The 13,410-nt window shown below is 39.7% G+C and overlaps 1 protein-coding gene across 1 annotated transcript in view; it reads left to right on the forward strand.

The window, feature by feature from the left end:
* The window catches only part of arhgap9 (Rho GTPase activating protein 9), a 37,970-nt gene that overhangs the window by 22,748 nt on the left and 1,812 nt on the right, over nt 1–13,410 (forward strand). The window contains 13 exon segments of the mRNA XM_077603776.1: nt 2,523–2,684; nt 2,759–2,848; nt 4,647–4,708; nt 4,977–5,064; nt 5,424–5,519; nt 5,612–5,710; nt 6,209–6,314; nt 6,841–6,960; nt 7,621–7,719; nt 8,192–8,269; nt 8,992–9,045; nt 9,616–9,750; nt 10,908–11,013. Of these exon segments, the coding sequence (XP_077459902.1) occupies nt 2,523–2,684; nt 2,759–2,848; nt 4,647–4,708; nt 4,977–5,064; nt 5,424–5,519; nt 5,612–5,710; nt 6,209–6,314; nt 6,841–6,960; nt 7,621–7,719; nt 8,192–8,269; nt 8,992–9,045; nt 9,616–9,750; nt 10,908–11,013 (1,295 nt within the window).

Below are 13,410 nucleotides of genomic sequence, written 5' to 3' on the forward strand. Positions count from 1 at the left end.
AAGGAGGTTCTTAAGTTGTTTGAAATTGCCACTGCATGAAAAGCTGTTTCATTCCCTATTGTGACTGGCATGAATCATTTGGTGTGTGTAATAGGGCTGGGTGCTGGGTGATTCATTTATTTTCATGAAAATAGTGCATTTTTTTTTTACCCACGTCATTTAACTTTTCTAATACAGTGGTACCTTGAGATACGAGCTTAATGCGTTCCGGGACTGAGCTCGTATGTCGATTTTCTCGTAACTCAAACGAATGTTTCCTATAGAAATGAACTAAAAACAAATGAATTTGTTCCAACACTCTGAAAAAGCACCTAAAACAGGATATTGGATTGGAAAAACATTTTTATTTGTTCTAATTCGCCATCTATTAACAAAGTAACAAACAACTAGTGGTTTAATAGTACTAAAATGTGTTTAATAGAACTAAAATTAGAGGGATTTCGCGGGGGGGAGACTTTTTGCACGGCAGCGCGCTCGTAACATAACAAATAAATTTAAATGAACATGGATTACGATGCAGACACACTCAAAAATAAATTTAATCTAACCCACAGGTGTCAAAGTGGCGGCCCGGGGGCCAAATCTGGCCCGCCGCATCATTTTGTGCGGCCGGAGAAAGTAAATCATGAGTGCCGACTTTCTGTTTTAGGATCAAATTAAAATGAAGAGTATAGATGTATATTAAATTTCCGGATTTCCCCCTTTTAAATCAATAATTGTAATTTTTTAATCCATTTTTCTGTGTTTTTCGTTAAATCTAAAAATATATAAAAAAGCTGAAATAAACATTGTATTAGATCTATAAAAAACTGAATATTCAGGGCTTTTAATCCAGTTATTTTAATCCATGTATAAAAAAAAATCTAAATATTATATCTAAAATGGTCCGGCCCACATGAAACCGAGTTGACGTTAATGCGGCCCGCGAACCAACCCGAGTCTGGCACCCTTGATCTAACCTTACACTAAACTTAATTCTAATTTTGTTTTGAATTTTCATACCTTTCTTCTCCCGGGTTGGCTCTATTTGCCCCGCCTCCACCCTGACTTTCAGATGCAACCTATCGAGGGTTGTTTGCTTTTCTATTCCTATCAAAATATTCCCAAAATGATGCACACAAATGTCCTCACAATAGGATAACGCACGACCACTTGCCAACGAGAAGTAGTATATACTCCTCTCGTATTAGCGATCGCTCCGCCATTCGCAATGACTTCATCAAAATTTGTCTCGTATCTCAAGATAAATATTTGCCCGAAATTTTACTTGTATCTCAAATTGCTCGTCTGTCGGGTCACTCGTATCTCGAGGTACCACTGTACATTTTTGTGAGGGTTAAAAATAAAATTGGGGTGGAATTCACCTCATGAAAATCAATGCCACATCATGATTAGCTCTCGTACAGCTCTGTGTCTTTACTGTTTTGCTACAAAATGCATTCACATGACGCCAGCGACACGCTTTAGTTTCTAAGAGATCAGCATTTATGCATATCAACGTGGGGAAATGGCAACTGATGGTGTTAAGGGAGAAAAAAAGTTGTTACCCAAGCTGCTCTTTGTGTTACATCTTGCATCACAGTGGGCTGTTAGTGCATTTGTTTTAAAGTCTCAGTTGGAAAGGCCTCTTCTCAGCTCTTAGTTGCTTAATCTCCCCCGCTTGAATACCCTGATGTTTCTGGGGTGCAGTTTGGTACGATTGAGAGAAGTACCGTATTTTCTCGCATATAAGCCCTATTTTGTCGCTCCAAAAAATATGAATCGAGGGTGCGGCTTATATGCGCACAAATTAGACTTGACATGCACGAAACTGCAAGGTGACAGACGAAACACCATAATGCATCACAATGTGGCCGATACGGTGATTTATTTTAAAATACAGAAACGATAAACTAGACTGCTACGGACACACTTCCTGGTTGTACTGCTCACGTGACTTTTTTTTTTCTACGTGTAGGCAACACCCTTTAGGAATGTGCAATCCAGCAGACGATCTTTTCCATTCAAAAAGTATCTCAGAAATATTGATTTTTCTTAAGATTTTCCCTTCAAAGTAACACATTTGTAATCCCTATTAAAACCATGAATATGGAGGTGAAAATTGTGAATCGGGGGGCATGTTATACGAGGCAAATTGTAAAATTCAACCATTTTAAAGCAATTTTAAGGGTACGGCTTATACGCGGAGGCGGCTTATATGCGAGAAAATACGTTAGGTTAAAAAAAAATGGGCATAGCTACTTAATTATGGTTGCTAAAGTTCCTCTTGTTTGACATTACGCACGTGATAATCAAAAGTAATTGACGCCAGAGACGTCTAATCCATTATAACTGTAATTTCTGCCTAGGCAGCCACATTCAGAGCATTATATATTTGGCAGAGTGGGCATCCTACCTTTGCGTATACTGCAGATAAAGGGGTCTCAAACACACAAACAAACCACTGCATTGTTTGAATATTTGCCAAAAGATAACATGATCTTTGTATTTGCTTTGATTGCACCTCGCATGCGTTTGCGAAGAGCATGCAGCGCGCTGCCTCCTCCGACACCATTTGCACCATGGCGCTCGACAGCACCCGCTCGCCGTGTCGCGGCTCGGCGGCACCCCTGCATGACACCAAGCAAAACCTCTCACATTCACAGTCCATGATCCTGCCCGAGAACGGCAAGGTAGCCCGACCCGTTAACGCCATTTCACTTTTTCAAGCTTGAACATCAACGAGACATCGTTGATTTTTTTAAACCCCCCCCCCCAGCTCTGCCGTGACTGCCCATGCAACGTGACCAACATCGTGGTTGAACCTCCATCTCCCGAGAGCTCTCCAGATGGCGACGGCAACACTCCGGTGAGGGGAAGATGTCACCTTTTTATTTGCATGTGAAATGTTCTTTTATTCTAAATTTTCAAGGACGTCTTTCGTTCTGCAGTTCAAATGGGAAGTGGAAACCATTGAAATAGTTTTCCTCAACTCCCAAGTGGTTACCTCTATCATTTGAAACTTACTGAAAATTATTTTTTTTACATGATATAAAGAAGTAATAGTTGAGGTGCACTTAAAACTAAACCATTTTATAGGAATCATTTTAGTCCCTTGGCTCAAATGTGAAATTTGTTCAAATAAAGCAAGGAGTTTTGTAAAATGGAGGATATTCTTCTCCCAGCTTGTTGAATCAGGGACGGACATATTGGTCAAGAGCGCCAACTACAGTGGTAGCTCGAGATACGAGCTTAATTCATTCCGGGACTGAGCTCGTATGTCGATATTCTCGTAACTGGGGCGAACGTTTCCCATTGAAATGAACTAAAAACCAATTAATTTGTTCCAACCCTCTGAAAAAACACCAAAAACAGGATATTGGATTGGAAAAAATGTTTTATTTCTTCTAATTCGCCATCTATTAACAAAGTAACACATAACTAGTGGTTTAATATTACTAAAATGTGTTTAATAGAACTAAAATTAGACGGATTTCCCTTGCACTGGCTTTGTTTGACAGTTTATACCAGGCAGGGGTGGCTTTGCAAAGCCATCCATCACATACATAATGACAAAGTTGAATTGACGGGGGTTGGGCCACTATGGGTGGCGGCAGCTTTTTGCTCAAGCCATCCAGCACTGACCGAGCTGACTGACAAACTTGAAGTAACGGGGGTTGGGCTACGAGAAGCACCTGACACCGATCCACTGATTGCACTTGTGACATACCAGAGTTGCGGAAAGGTTCCCCAATATGAAAACCTACATTTTGTGGAAGAATTTGAAATGAAAGCCTAGTCTTATGGGATGCTATGCCTTTATATCAAATCAAAAGCCTTTATTGTCATCAAACACAGCTGTGTAGTATAACAAAATGGGTGAAATATCATTCATCAGGGCGCTCTTAAATGGGTCAAAATGGTCAAAAGTCTGCGCTTTTGATGGCCAACGTTGTCAATAGGTCCAAAAAAAGTCTTGAACTGCATACCTGTCAACCTCTGCCGATAACTGCCCTTATAAATGATTATGATTCCCCTTACAAACCCCCCAAAAACCTTACAAACACCGTACGACTCGTACGTATGGGGGTTGGGCTACGAGAAGCACCTGACGCCGATCCACTGATTGCACTCGTGACCTACCAGAGTTGCAGAAAGCTTGCTCTTTATGAAAACCTACATTTTGTGGAATACAGTGAACCTCGAGATACGAGCTTAATGTGTTCCGGGACTCAGCTCGTATGTCGATTTTCTCGTAACTCAAACGAACGTTTCCCATTGAAATGAACTAAAAACAAATTAATATGTTCCAACCCTCTGAAAAAACACCAAAAGCAGGATATTGGATTGGAAAAAATGTTTGTAAAAATTAGGTACCACTGTATTTTTATTCGAGATGGCGGTGTCAATGCAAACTCTAAAACTGTGCTACTCGTGTGTGTGTGTGTGTGTGTGTGTGTGTGTGTGTGTGTGTGTGTGTGTGTGTGTCATCGTTTATCTTCAACCTACACAAGGGGCTAAAGATGGAACTTAGCCCTCGGCTACAATCCTACATATTCACATATATACATGTTCATTAACATAAATATGTGCTGTCCCTTATTAAATAAATCAAACTTGAGTTGTAAAATAAAAAAAGACAATTCTAATAATTTCTCCCTTCACAGGAGTTGGAGAAAGCTGGACTCTTGAACAAGACCAAAATTGCAGAAGGAGGTCGGAAACTCAGGTGCAGATTTAATTGAATGTATTATTGTTATTATAGTTGTATTATATTATATGTACGCGAGAAATTGTAAAATTCAACAATTTTAAGGCAATTTTAAGGGTGCGGCTTATACGCGGGGAGGCTTATATGTGAGAAAATTCAGTTTATATATCTATAACCATTTACAATTTTTTTTATGAGTAGCTTATAGATGAAACAGGCGCAAATCATTCTTCACAGAAGAAACGTATGCTCGCTATATGGTTAAATCTATTTTATTGTTTTATAGAAAAAACTGGAGTCCATCTTGGGTGGTGCTGGTGGGAAACAGCTTGGTTTTCTTTAAGGATCCCAAATCACAGACGCCATCCAGTTGGGTAAGTTGTCAGGAAATGATTTGTGGGAATTGTCACGTGAGTTTTGAGAGACATGACGGGCAAACTTGAATTTAAATATTTAATGCCACTGCTAGTCGAATTTTACTGTAAATGTGAAAAACACTGACATGCAATGCATAAGCACGTTATTTTTTATCGTCGACAAAAGAGGGCTAATTTTACGGTTACTTTATCAGGAGTAGTCGTTATCTAATCTTTGTTTCTTGTCTAGATTGAGCGTTATGATTGTAGCGTTGACATGATAAATGGTCTTTGCTAACATCCAAAGTAAAAAGGGGAAGTCCATACAAAGTATGTATTATTAATGGGAATTGTGTTTGTTTTATTAACGACACCAGAAACCAGGAAACAGTTGCCCTGAGAGCAGTGTTGACCTAAGAGGAGCCAAAGTGCACTGGGCCAATGAGCTGTCTAGCAAGAAGAATGTCTTCAAGGTTAGACCGAGGCTGGGAAAATCAATCAATCAATCAATAAATAATATTCTCACTCACACACATCATCTTTTTTGGAAATACGTGTCTTCCAGCTGAGGACCGTGACTGGAAACGAATTCCTCCTCCAGTCAGAGACGGATTCGCTGATCAAGGAATGGTACCACACCATCCAGAACGTCATTGATAGGCTGGTGAGGGGCAGTAAAAAATGGAGTTTATCTCAATATATGTGGATTTGGCTTCATTTGAGCAATACCATATTTTGCTGTTTGATATACCCCCCCATTTAATATACCCGGCCAGGTTTATTAAATGGCAGGGGTATATTAAATGGCGCACAAACGGGAAGGTACGATCCACTACGCACTCTTTATGCCGTGATGGGGTGCATCAATGTTTTGCAGACTAAAACTACTTACTGCTCAGGTTAAAACTACTTACTGCTGAATAAAGTCTGACTTGGAATTTTAATGAACTTAAGTATCTATAATTATGCCCCCATGAACACCATACAAATCTTGCCAAAAAAAGTTGAGTTGCCGTTTAATATACCTGGATATATTAAACGGCAGGGGTATATTAAATGGCGCACAACCGGGACGCTCAAAAAAGCAAAAATCATTTAATATACCCAGGTATATTAAGCAGCAAAATACGGTAATATCGTCATGTTCTTCTGCTTCTACCAGGACCGGGAAAACCCACTTGACAACGTCTTGCTCTATTCCTTGAGGAGAGCGGGCAGCGTGGAGATGCTGGACCACAGCGGCGACGAGGACGACAGAAGAATGTCTCGTGAGTGGCGCCCACCGCTTGCTTTTTTTCAGCATCCTCTCACCACGCCTTCACCTCCTCCCTCGACTTATCACAATCTCGCAATATAACAGCGTACTCATACTATGTTGTGGTTCTCAAAGTCGGATTTTCCACGCAGGTTTCTTATTGTTTATTTATACTCCACTCCTAAAAGACCTACTTGCACTTTATTCATTTTGGGACTCATCATCATCATGGCTTTCTTTCAACCTCCACGCAGGGTTCTTACAGCCCGCCATCCTCTCCTCCATCTTCTCCTTCATCCAGCCCGCTTATATTTTCGCATGGCCGCCGTGGCAGCTCATCCCGCCGCCGGCCTCGTCGCACTTGAGGCGCCGGCCGGCCTCGCCGCATTTGAAACGCCGGCCATCCTCGCCGCATTTGAGGCGCCGGCCGGCTCTCCCCCTTTTCATCCTCACCACCATCCCCTCGCATCTTCTCGGACACCCCGCACTGACCTCGTCCTCCTCCTTCTCCTCTTGCCCGTCCCTCCCTTCCCTCGCAGTCCCTCGCTCGGCGTCCAACCTGGAGAATACGGAGAAGAAGAGGGTGAAAACCCGGCTGAAGAAACTCATCATGAAGAGACCGCCGCTGCAGGCCCTGCAGGAGAAGGGGCTCATTAAAGGTACGGCACCCCCCTTTTTGGCTGGATTTCAATACAAATCAGAAAAAAATGGACTCTCGTGAAATCATTATTGGACACATTTTGGAATAAAGGGTAGCCAAATGAATGTTAAAAGATTGTTTCGTGTTTTGGACTTTGAAAAATAGCTTTATTTATTTTCTAACATGACAATTTGATTTAGAAAAATTCAAGACACAAACTTAGTCTGTCCTTCCAGAGTAAAACATGGTTTAACTTGAGAAAATGGCTAAATAAATGCTAGTTGTTATTGTATTTACTCACATATAAGCCGCCCCCGCGTATATAAAAGCTTAAAATTTCCTTTAAATCATTGAATGTTATAATTTCTCGCGTATAAGCTGCCACCTGATTCACAATTCATGGTTTTAATAGGGAGTACAAATCAGGTACCATATTTTCACGACTATAAGGCGCACTGCATTATAAGGCGCACCCTCAATGAATGACACATTTTATTTTTTTTCCATATATAAAGCACACTGGATTATAAGGCGCACTGTTTATTTTGGAGAAAATTTAAGACTTTTAAGTGCGCCTTATAGTCGTGAAAATACGGTACTTTGAAAAATTGCTCAACGGTTCTGAAATGTGTGTGTGTTTGTCTGTGTGTGTGTGTGTGTGTGTGTCGCTGCACATCAGATCAGGTGTTCGGCTGTCGTCTGGAGATGCTGTGCGAGCGGGAGAAGAGCACGGTGCCTCGCTTTGTCAGGCTTTGTGCCGAGACGGTGGAAAAGAGAGGTCAGAAATAATAATAAAATACTACAGTCATCCCTCGATTATTGCAGTTAATATAGACCAGACATGGCCACCATAAATGAAAAACTGCAAAGTAGGGTCACCCCTATTTTTTTCTTACTTCAGTGCTGAGTCCTAGTAGCAATTTTAAATTTTTATGAACTTACAAATAAAAAAATAAAAAATCCCCCCAGAAAAAAAATCCACGGTGTAGTAAAGCCATGATATTCGAGGGATTACTGTATATACACACAGGTAGTCAAATAGAGGCTTTCTGCTTTAGTGATGCTGCCAGATAAAATATAAATGACAAGCCCTTCTTCAGAGCAAATTTTACAACGCCCTGAGACTTTGCCTAGTGTGGGAAAATATATATAATTCTGTTTTCTTCCCCTTTACAAGTTGGTTGGTTTTTGAAGTTCAGACAATCCTCTCATTTTAGTACAATTGATTACATTTGGATTTGTTGTGGCAGGACTGGACACCGATGGCATCTACAGAGTTTCCGGGAACCTGGCGGTCATTCAGAAACTACGCTACCTGGTAAACCACGGTAAGGATTTGTGACAAATGTATTGGGACGCATTGGGATGGATTGTTATGTTATGTTAGTTAGTGAAATTGGACATTCATTGTTCCATGACATCGTACGATGATCCACCAGAATCTGTCTGACAGGCTAGCTTTAGCCAAAAACTATGAAAAATACATTTTTGTCAAAAGTGGTACAAAGGGACATCTTCACCAAGGAAGAAAAAGTGTACACATTTTTTAATTGAATTGAATTCTTTTATTTTCATTATACAAGTATAAGGATATTTAAAGCTTTCACCACGTAGTGCACAAATAAGAACTAAATAAATAAGTACCAAGTAATCCAGTGTGCTTTCTATATGGAAAAAAAATTAAAATATGTCATTCATTGAGGGTGCGCCTTATAATGCAGTGCGCCTTATATTCGTGAAAATACGGTAGTCCAAGTGAGATCAGCAGAGCGGAGCGGCTTTGTTCTATCGGAAGTCCAGAATGAGTTCTAAGGTATTGGAGACGTTCAGTTTATGGACTCAACAACAAACAAACAAACACATCGATATTTGAGCGATTGGTCAAGATAAGTGACCCCAAAATTGCTAAAAATAGGCACAAAGAAAGGATTTATCTCACAAAAGCAGCCCTTTGATGAACAGTTTTATGTTTTGTTTTTCTTTTTGAATTTCTTGGTCATCCACGCGTTAAAAAAGGGAAGCCTGCCGAGTAACCGTGTGATTCTTTCAGAGCGGGCGGTGACCACTGACGGCCGTTACATGTTCCCAGCAGATTTAGTGCAAGGTAGACACTCATGGACCAGGACTTTTTTCTCCTTGCCTGGTTTTGGGTCTTCGCCCACTCGAGTTCTGGTGGTTTTTCCGGGTTCTACGGCATTTAGCGCTTAACAAATGTATGAAAATAGAAATGGAAACAATGGAAATAGCCCGCTTGGTGTTTTTCTTTCCTGAATATAATACTTTTATAATTTTTTTGGGGTTCAAATTTGCCAGTAGAAAAAAAGTGGGATTCTATGACCATTTCTCCCATACATATGTTAAGCTAGCATACATATGTTAAGCACTTTATCATACTTGCTTCTTTTCTCGCCATGTCAACATGCATGCAGTGGTCCGAAGCTGCCACCTATTGGACCAAACAAAATTGCTCCAACAACTGCTTGTTTAATGATGCTGCTGTATTTATTATATGTGGTCATATTTTGCATTCTATTGCTTTCACTCTAAATCTTTCTTTTCTCAGCAACCAAGCACCCGAAAGTCTCAATTTTGGGCCTCGTTAGTCCCATTTTTCTTGCCTTTTTCCGCCGCGAATCTTCCGCTCTAATTCTCTCTCCTCTCCGGTCGCTCTCAGAGGAGAAGCTCAACTTAGACGAGAGCGAGTGGGAGGACATCCACGTTATCACGGGAGCTCTCAAACTCTTCTTCCGCGAGCTTCCGGAGCCGCTGGTGCCCTACGGCTTCTTCGCCGACGTGGTGGACACCGTCAGTAAGTGGCCCAAATGGGACAGTACACCAAAATGCAGTCATATACCTTGACATACGAGAAATTTAAGATATGAGGAAGATTCCCAGCAAATACTTGCCTTGAGATAAGAGACAAAATTTGAGATACGAGCATACGAGATAGCTTGGGTCCGCGAGAGCCTGCTTATGATAACCGCCTCAAAAGCTGCGGTGGAATATATTAACATCTTTACCTCGGTTATAGCACAAGAAGGTTTACATTTTGTGTAATGTAAGATTACAACTTATTTTTAAGTGTGTGTATAGCAAGGGTGTCAGACTCGGGTTGGTTCGCGGGCCAACCACTTGGCCTCATTTCCATATTCAAATGACTTAACGTCAACTTGATTTCACGTGGGCCATTTTAGATGTAATATTTAGATTTTTGTTTATAAATGGATTAAAAGAACTGGATTAAAAGCCCTGAATATTCAGTTTTTTTTTTATAGATCTAAAACAATGTTTATTTTAGCTTTTTTAAATAGAAAAAATGATTAAAAAATTACAATTATTGATTCAAAAGGGGGAAAATCAGGAAATTTATTATACATCTATACTCTTCATTTTAATTTGATCCTAAAACAGAAAGTCTGCACTCATCATTTACTTTCCCGGGCCACACAAAATGATGCGGTGGGCCAGATTTGGCCCCCGGGCCGCCACTTTGACACATGTGGTGTATAGTAATCTATGTTCGTTAAGGTTAAATTTAAAGTTTATGTTATGTTACGAGCGCATCCGTCAAGTCTCTCCTGTCTGGACTGAGTAATGTCACATTTTAGTATTAAAGATCGTAACCACTAGATAGATATTTGTTACTTTGTGAGTAGGTGGTGAATTAGAACCAATAAATTTTCTTTTTTTTAATGGTAATATCCTGTTTTTTGGGTGTTTTTTTCAGAGGGTGGGAACGAATTAATTTGTTTTGATTTCATTTCTATGGGAAATGCTGATTTGAGATACGAGTAAATCGACCCAACAAGGAATGCATTAAGCTCGTATCTCAAGGTATTACTGTATGCCAACTTATGGAAGGTTTGGGACAGTTGCAATAAAAGTGATCATGTAAAAAAGTGTACGAGAAACCAAGTAATCAATACTATTCCTTTAATGGCAGCGTTGTTGTTGTTGTTGTTATAGAAATGACGGACTACTCGGACAAAGCAGAGCGTCTGAAGAGCGTGGTCCACAGCATGCCGCAGCCCAACCACGACACGTTGCAGTTCATCTGCCGACATCTCAAACGGTAACAGACAAACGCAAACTGAAAAAATAACCTGACGATTTTAACATGTTTCATTACAACTGCTTGCTCAGGTCTCCATGACCAATCCCATTATGCAGACATTTTTAAATGGAACATAGCAAACTTACTGTTGAGTTTGAGTTTGATTCACTTAATAAGGGACAGCACATATTAATGAACATATTTAATATTAATGAACATTTACATGTAAATATAGATTGTAGCCGAGGGCTAATTTCCATCATTTTCTCTTCGCACCCATTGAATGTTAAATGTAAACAAACATCTCATATTAATTAATAAATAAATATACCTCTTTAAATACTACAAATTGGTACAAATATTGAATAATATCAAAATAAAATTGAATAATAATTTGTTCAACAAATAAAAGCCTTACTATACATAGTATTTTTTTCAAGAAATACAATAACAAATAAAAGCCTTACTATACATGGTCATTTTTGGAACAAATAAAAGCCTTACTATACATGGTCATTTTTTAAGAAAAAAAGCCTTACTATACATAATCATTTTTTCAACAAATAAAAGCCTTACTATACATGTTCATATTTGAAGTAAAAACCCTTCCAACATTTGACCTCATTCCCTCCAATTATAATCACCTCTTCCGCTAGCCTTGATTCGCTCGTGAGTTATCTTGCATAGTGTGAAATGAAGTGACGAAATGTGGCCACAAGAGAGCACACTTTTCCTCATTTCCATATTCATGTATAAGCGTCCAGAAGTCTGACGTGAACATCATTTTTTTTCTTTTTTTTTTCTTTTTATGTCATGTCTAAGTGTCGATGGGGCGTGGTAGTTGGGTGGGCTTCCTTTTATCAGCCTCATCTCCAACTATCCTGGCATCTCCCTCCAAGGGAAGGTCCCATGGGAGCCTTGCGGTTCGTCTGCTGGGAGGCGTCCGTCCGCCGTCGCCGCCGCCGCCATCGCCGCCGCCACCGCCACTGCCCTCCCCCCGTGTCTCTTCATCCCTCCTCTCCCCGTTTAATGTGGAAGTTTTGAGCAACTGCTGGCCGCTCCTGCGGCTCGGTGGGAACGGCATTTTTAGAAGAATGCTTCATGCGGTGGCTTCAACCCATTCCTGAGTCCCCCGTTACACACGCACACCCGCTAAAAAGCCCCAACATAGGTGGAAGCGGACAGATTTAGACTCCTATGTGAGGACATCTGGGTTGTAAAAAAGGGCTGTTGTGAACAGAAGTAACACGTCACCCATGTTTAGTGCAAAATGATACCAATTTGTGGAATATAGAATATGGAACGTGAGCCATTTAAAAGTACAAAAGTGAAGCCGAACTTGGTTCATAGTTGACGTTTTTTTATTTTATTTTAACATCTGGCTCGTAAAAGTTGAAAATCATTGCTTTTTATGCAAAAGGATATCGTTACTTTGGGTTTATGACCATTTTTTTGACGATAAATGCAAAGTCTGCCATGGTTCGATTCAATTTAAGGGCCGCAAATCAATTAATGTAAAAAAATAATAATGATAAATGTCAGTGACAGCTTTGGAGTTAAACGGCTGCCCCATATAGGTAAAATATATAAAAATATACATATATATGTATATGAATATGTATGTATGTATGTGTATGTATATATATATATATATATATATATATATATATATATATATATATATTGATAGGTTTATTAATAGGTATACACTTAAGGTAATCTGATTCAAACAATTGCATAAAATAACCGAATAACACCATTAAGGTCAAAAAACAACTGCCACAACAATTGCATATCAGGTCGGAAACCAAAAACACCTGCGTAAGAATTTGCACAAGTAAGCATAATAATTTCATATAAGGTAAACCGAGCGGATCGGAAACCAAAACAACTGCGTAAGAATTTGCACAAGTAAGCATGATAATTTCATATAAGGTAAACCGAGCGACAGTATTTTGAAACAATATGCGAGTATTTTCGGAAGTTGATTCGATTATCGCCATCTGCCGGAATCCAAGTCAAAGCAATTTTTAAGAGTCCTTCACAGATCTTCATTGCGAACTCAGATCAACAGTCCTCGGCCTGGAACATGGTGACCTGTCCGGTCAATTAAATGTCCTCGAAGCCAGCTGCCATGTAGAGTGACCTCGATCCCAAATTGGAATAAAGCTTCTATACATATTAATGATTAATGCGCATATAATAACATCCCAGAATAACCCCAACATTTTTTTTTATTTAAAAAAACCCTATGAAGAACAAATGATGAAAATAACATTAATTTGATGGATTTGCTCTCCATCGGCAAGGAACAAATCCCTCAATGTTAACTGTGGAGTATGGAATGTATTCTTATGCTTTTTATTAGTCCATACCTGTCAACCTCTGCCGATAACTGCCCTTATAAATGATTAT

Source organism: Stigmatopora argus, chromosome 6 (assembly GCF_051989625.1).
Source record: "Stigmatopora argus isolate UIUO_Sarg chromosome 6, RoL_Sarg_1.0, whole genome shotgun sequence".
NCBI classification, from domain to species: domain Eukaryota; kingdom Metazoa; phylum Chordata; class Actinopteri; order Syngnathiformes; family Syngnathidae; genus Stigmatopora; species Stigmatopora argus.